The following is a 16,732-nucleotide window of genomic DNA, read 5'->3' on the forward strand; positions in this document are numbered from 1 at the left end:
AAAATATAAAAACATCTCTTTAGAAAAGTCAGTGGCAAAGATAATCACCACCTTCATTACAACACATATCACTGTATTATGCACATCAACGATGTCACACAAACACACTATATACACAAAAGTATGTGGACACCCCTTCAAAATTTGTGGACTTGGCTATATCAGCCACACCCGTTGCTGACAGGTGTATAAAATCTAACAGCCATGCAATCTCCATAGACAAACACTGGCAGTTGAATGGCCTTACTGAAGAGCTCAGTGATTTTCAACGTGGCACCGTCATAGGATACCACCTTTTTCCAACAAGTCAGTTCATAAAATTTCTGCCCTGCTAGAGCTGCCCCGGTTAAATGTAAGTGCGGTTATTGTGAAGTGGAAATGTCTAGGAGCAACAACCGCTCAGCTGCGAAGTGGTAGGCCACACAAGCTCACAGAACAGGGCCGCGAGTGTTGGACAAAATTGTCTGTCCTCGGTTGCAACATTCACTACCCAGTTCCAAACTGCCTCGAAGCAACGTCAGCACAAGAACTGTTCGACGGGAGCTTCATGAAATGGGTTTCCATGGCGAGCAGCCACACAAAAACCTAAGATCACAAAGCGCAATGCCAAGCGTCGGCTAGAGTGGTGTAAAGCTTGCCGCAATTGGACTCTGGGGAAGCAGAAACGCGTTCTCGGGAGTGATGAAACGCACTTCACCATCTGGCAGTCCGACGGACGAATCTGGGTTTGGCGGATGCCAGAAAAAACGCTACCTGCTCCAATGCATAGTGCCAACTGTAAAGACGATTCTGTGCTTCCAACTTTGTGGCAACAGTTTGGGGAAGGCCCTTTCCTGTTTCAGCAATTCCCCCCCCATGACAGTGCACACAGAGGTCAATATAGAAATGGTTTGTCGAGATTAGTGTGGAAGAACTTGACTGGCCTGTACAGAGCCCGGACCTCAACCCCATTGAACAACTTTGGAATGAATTCGAACGGCGACTGAGAGCCAGGCTTAATTGCCCAACATCAGTGCCCGACCTCACGAATGTTCTCGTGGCTGAATGGAAGCAAGTCACCCACAGCAATGTTCCAACATCCAGTGGAAAGCCTTCCCAGTAGAGTGGAGGCTGCTATAGCAGCAAAGGGGGGAGCAACTCCATATTAATGCCCATGATTTTAGAATGAGATGTTTGACGAGCAGGTGTCCACATACACTACAAAAGTATCTCCCACACTAAAACACACACAGCTCAGAAACAGAGAGACAGCATGCATATCAGTACCACTACCTCTCTGAGCAGTCGTCCGGTGTTCGCGCTAATCCACAGGATCTTGTTGGCGGAGGTGGTGACCAGTAGGTGTCCGATAGAGGCCGGGGAGAAGCATACCTTCAAGGCCGAGTCCAGACTGGTGCTCTCCACATCCAGGATACTCACGTCCACACGCAGCAGCTGGGTGATGCGACGTAGAGCATCACGTTACCTCGGCTCAGATACACATCCGAACTAGTTCAAATCTCATTTTAATATGTCACATGCTTCGTAAACAAGAGGTAAAGACTAACAGTGAAATGCTTACCTTCCCAACAATGCAAGGAGAAAAAATACATACAAATAACAGAAAAGTAGAACACGTAATAAGTTATAATAAAATACACAATGAGTAACGATATATATACAGGAATCCAGCACCGAGTCGATGGGAAGGGTAATTGAGGTAGATATGTACATTCAACACATACAGTTGAAGTCGGAAGTTTACATACACCTTAGCCAAATACTTTTAAACTCAGTTTTTCACAATTCCTGACATTTAATCCTAGTAACAATTCCCTGTCTTAGGTCAGTTAGGATCACCACTTTATTTTAAGAATGTGAAATGTCAGAATAACAGTAGAGAGAATGATTTATTTCAGCTTTTATTTCTTTCATCACATTCCCAGTGGGTCCGAAGTTTACACACACTCAATTAGTATTTGGTAGCATTGCCTTTAAATTGTTTAACTTGGGTCAAATGTTTCAGGGGTAGCCTTTCACAAGCTTCCCACAATAAGTTGGGTGAATTTTGGCCCATTCCTCCTGACAGAGCTGGTGTAACCGAGTCAGGTTTGTAGGCCTCCTTGCTCGCACGTGTTTTTTCAGTTCTGCCCACAAATTTTCTATGGGATTGAGGTCAGGGGCTTTGTGATGGCCACTCCAATACCTTGACTTTGTTGTCCTTAAGCCATTTTGCCACAACTTTGGAAGTATGCTTGGGGTCATTGTCCATTTGGAAGACCCATTTGTGACCAAGCTTTAACTTCCTGACTGATGTCTTGAGATGTTGCTTCAATATATCCACATAATTTTATTTCCTCATGATGCCATCTATTTTGTGAAGTGCACCAGTCCCTCCTGCAGCAAAACACCCCACAACATTTACATTTACGTCATTTAAGTCATTCTCTTATCGAGAGCGACTTACAAATTATGCTGCCACCCCCGTGCTTCACGGTCGGGATGGTGTTCTTCGGCTTGCAAGCCTCCCCCTTTTTCCTTCAAACATAATGATGGTCATTATGGACTAACAGTTCTATTTTTGTTTCATCAGATCAGAGGACATTTCTCCAAAAAGTACGATCTTTGTCCCCATGTGCAGTTGCAAACCGTAGTCTGGCTTTTTTTATGGCGGTTTTGGAGCAGTGGCTTCTTCCTTGCTGAGCGGCCTTTCAGGTTATGTCGATATATGACTCGTTTTACTGTGGATATAGATACTTTTGTACCTGTTTCCTCCAGCATCTTCACAAGTCCTTTGCTATTGTTCTGGGATTGATTTGCACTTTTCGCACCAAAGTAAGTTCATCTCTAGGAGACAGAACGCATCTCCTTCCTAAGCGGTATGACGGCTGCGTGGTCCCATGGTGTTTATACTTGAGTACTATTGTTTGTACAGATGAACGTGGTACCTTCAGGGAAATTGCTCCCAAGGATGAACCAGACATGTGGAGGTCTACAATTAATTTTTCTGAGGTCTTGGTTGATTTCTATTGATTTTCCCATGTCGTCATGCAAAGAGGCACTGAGTTTGAAGGTAGGCCTTGAAATACATCCACAGGTACACCTCCAATTGACTCAGATGATGTCAATAAGCCTATCAGAAGCTTCTAAAGCCATGACATCATTACCTGGAATTTTCCAAGCTGTTTAAAGGCACAGTCAACTTTGTGTATGTAAACTTCTGACCCATTGGAATTGTGATACAGTGAATTATAAGTGAAATAATCTGTCTGTAAACAATTGTTTGAAAAATTACTTGTGTCATGCACAAAGTAGATGTCCTAACCGACTTGCCAAAACTAGAAATTTGTGGAGTGGTTGAAAAACGAGTTTTAATGACTCCAACCTAAGTGTATGTAAACTTTCTTCTTCAACTGTAACTAGGAATAAAGAGTCAGATAATAAACAGTAGCAGCAGTGTATGTGATGAGTCAAAAAGTTGTGCAAAAAGGGTCAACGCAGATAGTCCGGGTAGCTATTTGGTTAACTATTTAGCAGTTTTACGGCTTGGGGGTATAAGCTGTTTAGGGTTCTGTTGGTTCCAGACTTGATGCATCGGTACCGCTTGAGGTGCAGATGCAGAGAGAACAGTCTATGACTTGGGTGGTTGGTGCCTTTGACAATTTTAGGGCCTTCCTCTGACACCACCTGGTATAGAGGTCCTGGATGGCAGGAAGCTTGGCCCCAGTGATGTAATGGGCCGTACGCAGTACCCTCTGTAGCGCCTTACGGTCGGATGCCAAGCATTTACCATACCAGGCAGTGATGCAACAAGTCAAGTTGCTCTCAATGGTGCAGCTGTAGAACTTTTTCAGGATCTGAGGGCCGGGCCAAATCTTTTCAGCCTCCTGAGGGGCAAGAGGTGTTGTCGTGCCCTCTTCACGACTGTGTTGGTGTGTGTGGACCATGATAGATCCTTAGTGATGTGGACCCCTAGGAACTCCCGCTCCACTAGAGCTGTGCCGATGTCAATGGCGGCGTGCTCGGTCCTCCGTTTCCTGTTATCCACGATCAGCTCCTTTGTCTTGCTGACGGTGCGGGAGAAGTTGTTGTCCTGGCACCACACTGACCTCCTCCCTATAGGCTGTCTCATCGTCGTCGGTGATCAGGCCTATCACTATCGTGTCGTCAGCCAACTTAATGATGGCGTTGGAGTCGTGGGCGGCCACGCAGTCCTGGGTGAACAGGGACTACAGGCGGGGACTAAGCACACACCCCTGAGGGGCCCCCCGTGTTGAGGGTCAGCGTGGCGGATGTGTTGTTGCCTCCCCTCACCACCTGGGGGAAGCCCGTCAGGAAATCCAGATGCAGACGGAGGTGTTCAATCCCAGGGTCCTTAGCTTTGTAATGAGCTTGGAGGGCACTATGGTGTTGAATGCTGAGCTGTAGTCAATGAACAGCATTCTCAAGTAGGTGTTCCTCTTATCCAGGTGGGAAAGGGCAGTGTGGAGTACAATAAAGATTGCATCATCTGTGGCTCTGTTGGGGTGGTACGCAAATTGGAGTGGGCCCAGGGTGTCTGGGATGATGCCGTTGATGTGAGCCATGACCGGCCTTTCAAAGCATTTCATGGGTTAGAGATTGCTCTACTTGAAACATGTAGGTGTTACTTTGTCTCTGCCAAAATTACTGCAGAGACACACCAGTTGGTCCTGACCTACCATTTGGGAAGTACAGAGTAAATCAATTTTTTTACACTATTATTTTAACAATAAATTTGTCCAAGCCACATATAGGGAAAAAAAAGCTCAAAGACTAATTGATTGACACAATAACAGGGGGCAGACATTTTGTTGATCGTAAGAGAACCAACAGTACCTCATCTAGGGAGCGGGCGGCCATGATGGTGACGATGTACTCAGACGGCCCGACGAAAGCCAGACAGCGATTGTCACTGCTTATAGCGAGGGCGTCAGGAGCACGTTCAGTGCCTCGCGCAACCACATTACCTACACAAAAAGAGAATAAGGGAGGGTCTGTTGGGGCATAAAATGTACTTTTTGGTCTACCATCCACTGTGGCAGGTAGTGTTAAAAATCTACAAGACACTTTATTTTGGCTGCTAAAAAATCTGAATCATTTAAATTACACCAACAAAGCACACAACAAACATATACCTTGTAATGTTTCTAAAACAAATGTATTACTAGTAAGAAGTAATGCATGTTGTTTAAGTTCATTTTTTGTGACCGGAGTATTTTAACCAAAATATCACAGCCCCCAGCCAGGCAGTGTTCAACGCGAGGTGGAATAGGCTATAGTAGGATTCGCAGTTCTTTGACTTTGTGCGATTAATTTACCAGCCATGAAACAAAACGTAAGAAATACTTTGAGAACAGCTACTGCAGCATTTATTTTACTATAGATGTGATCATACTTGACTACCTTTATTCACAAATCCGAGTGAAATGCTCGCACTGTGGAGCCCTGACCACCCGCCATTGTGGCTAGTGAAATGGACATCTTACCCGCAAATGCCAAAATCTACCCACATTTTGCTAGTGGCGGGTGATAATGTAAGGCCCTGCTTGTAAGTCAATGAAAATTGAAGATACAGTACCTTCACTGGAGATGGAGCTGTCTGACAGGTAATATCAGAACAATACAATAGACTGAGTGCAGTCCTTGTATTCCCGAAGGTGAAGGGTTCCATCTTCCATTCCATTCATAACATACCAGCTAATTCAACCAGCTCCAGCTGTATTGTATATGTGTGGTTGTCAGTGTTAACTCACCCAGTACTCGGAGTACATGGTGGTCATCCTGAGAGGAGTTGTAGAGAGCCAGAGAGCCCAGGGAGCCAGCGCTGTACATGAACTCGCCATCTGGAGAGAAGGCCAGGCCCACCACCTCCCCTCTGTGCTGCCTGCAGAAACAAAAAAAACACAGGACTCGAGGTGTTCTGAAAGATGAGACGTCAAGGATTATAATAAATAGCACTTTGATGTCATAGAAGCAAACCACCTGTGAGTCCAAACGCGCACTTCACATTTCCATTTAAAACTCATGTAATTTACATTATGATGGATTCTATCAAAATGTAACATGTTTCAAGTTAAATTGTAGTTTTCTAGAATTGTGTTTAGTGAATGACTACTGTGAGTATTAATGGAGTTTAGGCCATGAAACCGTGTGTACGCTAATTTAGAAAGGTTGACCTCATCAGATAAGAGGAAATTGCCAAGGATCACAGAGCAGGGTCAGGCCCAGAACAGAGGATGGACGGGGGTGCGATTCTGACATCTGGCAAAACAAAGAGAGGACCATGGACATTCCACAGCGGAAAGGAGGGGAACTCATTGGGGCCATAAAATGTATAGCTGGGGAGGTGACGCCTACAAGGGAAGAGTATAAAATGTGTAGTGAGCTTTCTAAAATGTATGCACTCAGCTGACTGTATCCTCGGTAGTAAACACTTCCTTATTGGAAAGAGGTTGCAATAGCATTATTCTTTTTAACAAGTATCAACGTTTATGACCGCTATGTTTGATGTACAGTTACAAGGGTACCATGGCGTCATAGCCTGGGTGGCTCTTAACAGAATGAGCCCGTTTATTTTCTTCACAATAAACAAGCAGCGGAACCACGCACTTAAATGCCCTCCTGACTCAATTCTATAAGCACCAAAACGACTATCCGTTTCTATGAAGTGCCTTGTGACAGCCTAATTTAGCTAGTCATGTTGGCAATAGAACAAGCTTTCAAATGATGCCCACCTAACCCAGATTGAGATTTAAATTTAAATAACAACAGTAATTGTGCGATGGTGTAAATAACAACAGTAATTGTGCGATGGTGTAAATAACAACAGTAATTGTGCGATGGTGTAAATAACAACAGTAATTGTGCGATGGTGTAAATAACAACAGTAATTGTGCGATGGTGTAAATAACAACAGTAATTGTGCGATGGTGTAAATAACAACAGTAATTGTGCGATGGTGTAAATAACAACAGTAATTGTGCGATGGTGTAAATAACAACAGTAATTGTGCGATGGTGTAAATAACAACAGTAATTGTGCGATGGTGGGGACGCAGGGCTGTGTTCCAAACATCTACAAGTCTGCTTCAGTTACTAAACAGCACAACTAAGAGAGCTCAAAAAAAAGCACAGAAAAGTTGAAAGCGCTTTCCTTTGAGTCATAAAAGCGCATTGAAAGTACTTAGAAACTGTGCACACTGGAGGTGTGTGGCCACCAGTTAGACACCAGTTAGACCCCTCACTCAAACCCTTCTCATTTTATCTTACGTTGCACCTACCCCACATTCTTCATGAATATTCTTACTACGTTACTGAATGTATGCAGAGTATTTTCAGATTTCATGGTCGATAGATGCTGCGAGAAATACAGTTAAACGTAAAATGCACGTAAAATCAACAGTTATTTTAGATTCAGTCGTGTCAGGTGAACAGGTGTCCTCACCTTTAATAACTTTCACATAATCTCCAAATTGTTCCCTTTCAATTCCTGCCATGGTTATGCATATTCTTCTCATACTGTAGTTCAGTTAGAAACATTTCAATTGGGCCCTATCCATATAGGCCAATTCCCATGATTGTAAAGGGTTAACAAACACCCAAATACAATGAGTCACAGAGCGAGAGCCAAAAACACCGCACTAATCATATATTAAATAAAACCATTTCCATTCTTCCTCTCGCTCTCATTCTCTAAACCTTTACACCGGTTAACACTGAAGTGTTCAAACTGCGGCGGTGGTCTCGACATTCATACAAGACCTTATTAAATGTGTCTATAATAGCCTTGCTGCCAACTCTGTCCCACAGACTCTGTGTGTGTGTGTGTGTGTGTGTGTGTGTGTGTGTGTGTGTGTGTTCAGTTGGTGCGCGAGGGAGCGTGGCTCAGTCACGAATCACAGATTCATCTCCAGAAGGCCTCCGCTCGATTCCTCTATAACGAGATACCACACTGGTACCAACTGACAGACTGTGACAAGAGCCAACTCTCTGTCACCCTTCCTACACCGCCATTGTCCATGCCTGTAACAGGCCAAAAGAAAAAAATGGGCAAAGAGGGCGAAAGATAGAGGCACAGCAGATGTCACCGGTGTGACACTTCCTTGTCAGGGGTGGTGTCCGAGAGGTTTATGGTAGGTCACAGTAATGACATGCCTCAGCTGGCAGGATAAACAGTCACTGACTTAACCGGCTATATATTCAAAATCAGTACCAAGACGTATGACCCACTGACAGCGACAGCTAGTCACGTCCGGCAAATTGGCCATCGGGTTACGGCGTCTTACAGCACGTGATCAGAATTGAAAGGATTATTGCGAGTCAAGGCAAAACTGTGCTGAAGGTCTTTTGATGCTCAGAGACTGTATCTAGATTCTGTTGGATCAAGGCACCACGTAACTTCTGTTGTTCATTAATCCATCAACACCAGAACCCACTACGTACACGACAGTATCTCCTCTAGTCTGGGTCTACCTACTTGTGTTCTGCCAGTAGTTTGGCGCTGGCAATGTCAAAGACCCTGACAAGGCCAGAGCTGGATCCACAGGAGAAGACTTGCAGGCTGGGGTGGAAGGCCACGGAGCAGGGCGTGTCTTCAGAAACAAAGTCATACAGCTGGAGAAGGACCAGAGGACACATAGCAGTCATGAGGTACAGCGATTCAGTCAGATAACATCACGGTGGAACAGTCAGAATTCTAAGGAGGAGAGGTCAGTTATTTCAGGTGAGAGAAATCTTACAATAATTCTCGAAAAACATAACACTGACCATTTTCTTACTATCGCGTCGACCTGTACCAAACTGTGGCATTATCCTTATCAACACTGTTCAAGCAACTATGGTGGACGCATGACCAGGCCAGCTCAGTTCGGCTCAGCAGTGCGAAAACAATATGTGGGTTTGAAAATGAGCCTAGTAGATTTGAGCATCAGTGTGTGCTATCAGTTCCAGGGCTCGAGTTCCCACCTGCTGCATGGAGTCCATGTCCCAGACGCGCACGGTGCGGTCGCAGGAGGCGGTGGTGATGCGCCGACGGATACCGTCCACGCTGAAGCCCAGCACGCCGTCCGTGTGTGACCTCATCAGGGTGCTGTAGCCTCGGCTGCTCACGTCCAGGTAGCCCAGGTTACCGCTGGTGGTGGCCGCCATGACGCTGAGGCCGTCGTCGGACACGGACACAAGGCTCACAGGACCCTCGTGTTCTGGGGAGGAAAGACAGGGGGGCTGAGGAACACTGGAGTGTGTGTCTGTGTACTGTAGGCTGAGAAAGTGGGAGGCAGCTTGCACAGAATGTGGGTTTTGATTAAATGGCAGCGATTTCATTACTCTAAAATCCCATCAATTCTCCTTTGAAACCCTTCATACGAGCAATACGATTTTAGCTCTTTGATAAGTCCTGGAAACCCCTTTGATATGGGTTGTCTTCAAATACCTTCAGTTTATCAGACATTTACTTCAAACAAGTTACCAATTCTTTAGATGCCAGTCAATATTGACACGTTGAATGCGGCAGACGTACTGAATAAAACAAATGACTGTGGCTGAGTGAGATGTCTTTTGTTCCTGCCACTGGTTTTGCAGATGACTTTAAGAATGAGTGATATGTGGTTGTTTTTACCTATATTAGGGAAAGGGGGATACCTAGTCAGTTGTACAACTGAATGCCTTCAACTGAAATGTGTCTTCCACATTTAACCCAACCTTCTGAATCAGAGAGGTTCGGGGGGCTGCCTTAAATCGACATCCACGTTGCTCGGGGGAACGGTGGGTTAACTGCCTTGCTCAGGGGCAGAACGACAGATTTTTAGCATGTCAGCTCGGGGATTCGATCCAGCAACCTTACGGTTACTGACCCAACACTCTAACCACTAGGCTACCTGCCGTCTAAGTCACTCTTGATTAGAGTATCTGCTGAATGACTAAAATGTTCAATGTAAATGTAGATGATTGACAAACCGAGCAGGGATGGAGTTGAATGTTAAAATAAGGGGCCCTGCAGTTGGACTGTGCCTGTTCTCACCAGCCTCCAGGAACACGGTGGAGAAGTCTAGGGGCCAGAGCCGCAGGAAGCCGTCCTCAGAGCCTGTGGCGCAGAACGCTGATGACACACTGATGCTGTTAACAGCGATGCCCAGACCTGGTGGGAAGGAGAACATTTTTATTGTTCAACACAGCAGTTTAAAGTGATCTCATGTCTCACCTTAAATGACCTTTCTCTATCCCTCTCTTTCTCCCTCCATCCCTCCCCGCCCTCCTCTCACCCATGCTGAAGGTCTGTTTCTCACGGCGCTGAGCATGGGGCTGCTGTGCAGGCAGCAGTCTCCTGACGTTCTTGATCGCCACGCTCCCATAGTTTATCTCCAGGATGTGGCCACTGCGGCTACTGGCAAATCTATTGGAAACAAGGAAACCGAGGCTCCATAATGGCTCAAAGAATTCTGAATTAGAAAATTGAGCACTTATGGCCTCCTCTCCGGAGAGTGGGTGGGATTAGGTACTTTAGATTGGGTTATTAGGGGATTGAGTGGTGTGGATCCAGCAGGTGAGGTGTCAGTCACTCAGAGGTAGTGATGTGTGGATCTTTTCAAACCTTTCATAGGCTCAGCGGGGGGGGGGAAAGAAAGAAAGAAAGAAAGAAGAGAGAGAGAGAGAGAGAGAGAGAGAGAGAGAGAGAGAGAGAGAGAGAGAGAGAGAGAAAGAAAGAAAGAAAGAAAAGGCACTGGGTTCTGATTCACCGAAATGGAACTATGCAGGGCTTGGAGGAAGACGTAAGTAAGCTCACAGTTTAGAGAGCCAAATTTGCACATTAACCAATTTAAAAATGTTCTTCCGCCATCTTTTAAGGTCAAGGTAATTTATCTTAGATGGTAAAATGTTTACAGTGGGTGAGATTTAGCCTCGTAAACACCAGACTGAGTCACGCTGCGCTATCAGCAACATTCATGTAAGCTCGCGGGATCAGGCAGCTATGCGAGGCTAGGTCAGAATTACTGTAGAAGGGTTTCTAGATATACTGTGACATTTGCACCCTTCCAGAAGTTATAGACTGCCTCTCAAATGGTACCCTATTCCCTCTACAGTGTACTACTTTTCACCAGAGCCCTGCACTATTTGGGATGCAGCCATAGCTTGCTTACCTACAGTATATGAAAAGGTTAAAAAGCTGAAAGGAGTCTGTGGACTCACAGACTGCGGTCCTCAGGCTCGCGGTCAGCAGAGTGACCCTCCTCAAAGGCCACATCGGTGAAGTCCAGGGCGTGGTACTCCCCCAGGTTGACCGGACAAGACCGCAGGGCCCCGCTCCGCACACGCCACAACCGAACGTTATCCCGACCACAGGACACCATCCTGGGGTGTAAATAATCAAAAGAACACATTTACATTTTGGCTATTTAGCAAAGGCAAAAAAATATTTAAAAAAAATCATAGTGACACAAACTCAAGATGACAGAATGGATACATTCCTACACCCATTTCTTTTAACCTCTAATGAATCCTGAATGAAGCCTTACATATTTGTACTTATTATGGATCCCCATTAGCTGCTACTCTTCCTGGGGTCCAGCAAAATTAAGGCAGTTTATACAATTTTAAAACATTACAATACATTTACAACACACTGTGTGCCCTCAAGCCCCTACTCTACCACTACCACATTACTAAATCCATGTGTATGTATAGTGCGTATGTTATCGTGTGTGTGTGTGTGTGTGTGTGTGTGTGTGTGTGTGTCAATGTTTGTGTTGCTTCACATATTGAAGTACGATAGACTGTAACGTTACCGTGTGTCATCAAAGAAGGCAATCTTCATGGTCTGTATGTCCACGTCGGTGTGTGCTTTGGCCAGGACAGACACCTCTCCTCCTTTAGTGACACGAAGGGTGTTCCACACAACCACCATCTGTGGAGGAGAGTTAAAAGAGTGAAAAGATTTGACATGGGCCCGGAGGTGCCCAAAAGTTCAATAGCTGCATCATTGAGAGCATCTTGACGGGCTGCGTCACTGCTTGGTTCGGCAACTGCAAGGCACGACAGAGGGTAGTGAGTATACCCACTGCTGCTACCGTCTATGATATATCCTGTTCCCTAGTCACTTTAACCCTACCTAAACTCGGCAAAAAAAGAAACGTCCTCTCACTGTCAACAGCATTTATTTTAAGCACACTTAACGTGTAAATATTTGTATGAATACAATGCAACAAGTTCCACAGACATGTGACTAACAGAAATGGAATAATGTGTCCCTGAACAATGGGGGGGTCAAAATCAAAAGTAACAGTCAGTATCTGGTGTGGCCACCAACTGCATTAAGTACTGCAGTGCATCTCCTCATGGAGTGCACCAGATTTGCCAGTTGTTGCTGTGAGATGTTACCCCACTCTTCCACCAAGGCACCTGCAAGTTCCCGGACATTTCTGGGGGGAATGGACCTAGCCCTCACCCTCCAATCCAACAGGTCCCAGACCTGCTCAATAGGATTGAGATCCGGGCTCTTCGCTGGCCATGGCAGAACACTGACATTCCTGTCTTACAGGAAATCACGCACAGAACGAGCAGTATGGCTGGTGGCATTGTCATGCTGGAGGGTCATGTCAGGATAAGCCTGCAGGAAGGGTACCACATGAGGGAGGAGGATGTCTTCCCTGTAACACACAGCGTTGAGATTGCCTGCAATGACAACAAGCTCAGTCCGATGACGCTGTGACACACCACCCCAGACCATGACAGACCCTCCACCTCCAAATCCATCCCGCTCCAGAGTACAGGTCTCATTCCTTCGACAATAAACGCAAATCCGACCATCACCCCTGGTGAGAGAACCGCGACTCGTCAGTGAAGAGCATTTTTTGCCAGTCCTGTCTGGTCCAGCGACAGTGGGTTTGTGCCCATAGGTGACGTTGTTGCCGATGATGTCTGGTGGGCACCTGCCTCACAACAGGCCTACAAGCCCTCAGCCCAGCCTCTCTCAGCCTATTGCGGACAGTCTGAGCACTGATGGAGGGATTGTGCGTTGTTGGTGTAACTCGGGCAGTTGTTGTTGCCATCCTGTACCTGTCCCGCAGGTGTGATGTTCGGATGTACCGATCCTGTGCAGGTGTTGTTACACGTGGTCTGCCACTGCGAAGACGATCAGCTGTCCGTCCTGTCTCAGGCATCTCACAGTACGGACAATTTATTGCCCTTGCCACATCTGCAGTCATCATGTCTCCTTGCAGCATGCCTAAGGCATGTTCACGCAGATGAGCAGGGACCCTGGGCATCTTTCTTTTGATGTTTTTCAGAGTCTGTAGAAAGGCCTCTTTAGTGTCCTAAGTTTTCATAACTGTGACCATAATTGCCTAACCTCTGTAAGCTGTTAGTGTCTTAACGACCGTTCCACAGGTGCATGTTCATTAATTGTTCATTGAACAAGCATTGGGAAACAGTGTTTAAACCCATTACAAGGAAGATCTGTGAAGTTATTTGGATTTTTATGAATTATCTTTGAAAGACAATGTCCTGAAAAGGGGAATTTTCTTTTTTTTGCTGAGATTATATGTACATAGCTACAACAATTACCTTGTACACCTGCGCATCGACTCAACACTGGTACTTCCTGTGTATCGCCATGCTATTTTCCACGTCCTGTGTATAGCCACGCCATTTTCCACGTCCTGTATATTCTAAACACCTCTCGCCGGCTTTGTATTCATGTTACCTGGTGAAATTGCTGTTCAATATGATCTTGTTGCCATCTGATGCACATTCAGATGTCATAAATCAGCACTGCAGAGCTCTCCCAAAATTCTGACTTGTGCTCTGATATCGGCATCACTGATTTCTGCACTCGTAAAAGCCTGGGGTTTCTGCACGTTAACACTAGAAGCTTATTACCTAAAATGGATCAATTGAAAGTGTGGGTTCACAGCTCCAATCCAGATGTGTTGGTCATTACGGAGAAGTGGTTAAGGAAGAGTGTTTTGAATACTGACGTTAACCTTCCTTGTTATAACCTTTTTCGGCAAGACAGATCTTCCAAAGGTGGGGGAGTGGCAATCTTTACCAAGGATCACTTTCAGTGCTCGGTTGTCTCCACCAAGTCTGTCCCCAAACAATTTGATTTGCTTGTTTTAAGCATTATACTTTCAAATAGCTCGTTGACTGTTGCTGGGTGCTATCGTCCTCCATCAGCCGCGGCCTGTACCCTACCTGCCCTAAGCTCTCTCCTGGTCCCTTACACTAAGTCTGAATTTGTCCTGCTTGGTGACCTAAAATGGGACATGCTTAAAACACCTGACCAATTCCTAAAGCAATGGGACTCCCTAAATATTTCTCAGATTATCACCAATCCCACAATGACTACAAACACCCAGAAAAGGCTACTCTCCTCGATGTTATCCTCACAAATAATCCTGATAGGTATCAGTCTGGTGTTTTCTATAATGACCTTAGTGATCACTGTTTTACAGCCTGTGTTAGTAATGGCTGCTCAGTGAAACGACCTGTCCTGATTTGTCATAGACAATTGCTAAAAAACTTTAATGAGCAAGCTTTCCTTCATGAACTGGCCTAGAATCAGCTTGATGCCCTCTGTCAAAGACACTTGGACTTTCTTTTTTTATATTTTCAGTGGTATTGTTAACAAACACACCCCTATAAAAGGAAAAATAATTAAAAAACAGGTTCAGCCCCTGGTTCGACCATGTTCTTGCAGAGTTACTCCCCCTCAAGAATTGCACTTGGAGAAAGGCTCGGCACACACTTACTCAGGTTGACAGGCAAATGAGAAATAAGTGCACTCAGGCCAAAGTTAGAAAAATAACTGCTCCTTACAGTAACTATGGGTCTAACCCCAAGTAGTACTGGAAAACGGTTAAAGACCTGGAGAATAAACCCTCCTCCTCACAGCTACCCATGTCCCTTAATGTTGTGGTTGTTACTGACAAGAAGCACATGGTTGAGCTCTTTAATCACCACTTCATTAAGTCAAGATTCCTATTTGACTCAGCCATGCCTCCTTGCCCGTCCAACATTTCCCCATCTCCCACCCCTTCTAATGCGACTATCCCCAATGCTTCTCCCTCTTTTTCCCCTGCACCGCTACAAAGTTTCTCTCTGCAGGCAGTCACTGAGTCCGAGGTGCTAAAGGAGCTCCTTAAACTTGACCCCAAAAAAACATCTGGGTCAGATGGTTTAGACCCTTTCTTCTTTAAGGTTGCTGCCCCTATCATCGTCAAGCCTGTCTCTCCTTTCTGGGGAGGTTCCCATTGCTTGGAAGGCATCGACGGTTCGTCCTTTATTTAAAGGGGGCGATCAAGCTGATCCTAACTGTTCTATTTCGCCCTGTTAATCAAAAGTGTTGGAAAAACTTGTCAATCAACTGACTGGCTTTCTTGATGTCAATACTATACTCTTGGGTATGCAATCTGGTTTCCGCTCAGGTTATGGATGCGTCACTGCAATCTTAAAAGGTCCTCAATGATGTCACCATTGCCCTTGATTCTAAGCAATGGTGTGCTGCTATTTTTATTGACTTGGCCAAAGCTTTTCACACGGTACACCATTCTATTCTTGTGGGCCGGCTAAGGAGTATTAGTGTCTGAGGGATCTTTGGGCTGGTTTGCTAACTACCTCTCTCAAAGAGTGCAGTGTAGAAAGTCAGAAAATCTTCTGTCTCAGCCACTGCCTGTCACTAAGTACCCCAAGGCTCGATTCTAGGACCCACGTTCTTATCAATTTACATCAACAACATAACTCAGGCAGTAAGAAGATCTCTCAACCATTTATATGCAGATTATACAGTCTTATACTCAGCTGGCCCCTCAGTGGATTTTGTGTTAAATGCTCTACAACAAAGCTTTCTTGGTGTCCAACAAACTTCCTCTACCCTTAACCTTGTTCTGAACACCTACACAAAAGTCATGTGGTTTGGTAAGAAGAATGCCCCACCTCCCACCGGTGTGATTACTACCTCTGAGGGTTTAGAGCTTGAGGTAGACACCTCATACAAGTACTTGGGAGTATGGCTTGAAGGTGCACTGTCCTTCTCTCAGCACATATCAAAGCTGCAGGCCAAAGTTAAATCTAGACTTGGTTTCCTCTATCATAATCGCTCCTCTTTCACCCCAGCTGCCAAACGAACCCTGATTCAGATGACCATCCTACCCATGCTAGATTACGGAGACATAATTTATAGATCGGCAGTTAAGGGTGCTCTCGAGCGGCTAGATGTTATTTACCATTCGGCCATCAGATTTGCCACCAATGCTCCTTATAGGACACATCACTGTACTCTATAGTCCTCTGTAAACTGGTCATCTCTGTATACCCGTCGCAAGACCCACTGGTTGATGCTTATTTATAAAACCCTCTTAGGCCTCACTCCCCCCCATCTGAGATATCTACTGCAGCTCTCATCCTCAACATACAACACCCGTTCTGCCAGCCACATTCTGTTAAAGGTCATATTACAGGTCAATTTATATTACATTTACATTACATTTACGTCATTTAGCAGACGCTCTTATCCAGAGCGACTTACAAATTGTATTTTATTTATTTATTATTTTTAATCCCAGGCCCCGCAGGAGGCCTTTCGCCTTTTGGTAGGCCGTCATTGTAAATAAGAATTTGTTCTTAACTTACTTTCCCAGATAAATAAAGATTAAATAATAAAAAAATATAGCCATGTTATTTGCAACTCCCTGTATATAGCCATGTTGTTTGCTACTCCCTGTATATAGCCATGTTATTTG

General features: G+C 45.2%; 1 protein-coding gene across 1 annotated transcript in view; it reads right to left on the reverse strand.

The window, feature by feature from the left end:
- wdr90 (WD repeat domain 90) overlaps positions 1-16,732 on the reverse strand; it is a 50,520-nt gene that overhangs the window by 14,543 nt on the left and 19,245 nt on the right. Inside the window, exons 15-23 of the mRNA XM_014158909.2 lie at positions 11,780-11,898; positions 11,184-11,345; positions 10,259-10,389; positions 10,018-10,134; positions 8,964-9,199; positions 8,476-8,612; positions 5,754-5,884; positions 4,837-4,967; positions 1,273-1,434 (exon numbers count right to left, since the gene is read on the reverse strand). Coding sequence (XP_014014384.2) covers positions 1,273-1,434; positions 4,837-4,967; positions 5,754-5,884; positions 8,476-8,612; positions 8,964-9,199; positions 10,018-10,134; positions 10,259-10,389; positions 11,184-11,345; positions 11,780-11,898 — 1,326 coding nt within the window. The remainder of the gene's footprint in view (positions 1-1,272; positions 1,435-4,836; positions 4,968-5,753; positions 5,885-8,475; positions 8,613-8,963; positions 9,200-10,017; positions 10,135-10,258; positions 10,390-11,183; positions 11,346-11,779; positions 11,899-16,732) is intronic.

The sequence above is a fragment of the Salmo salar genome, chromosome ssa19, assembly GCF_905237065.1.
Source record: "Salmo salar chromosome ssa19, Ssal_v3.1, whole genome shotgun sequence".
NCBI classification, from domain to species: domain Eukaryota; kingdom Metazoa; phylum Chordata; class Actinopteri; order Salmoniformes; family Salmonidae; genus Salmo; species Salmo salar.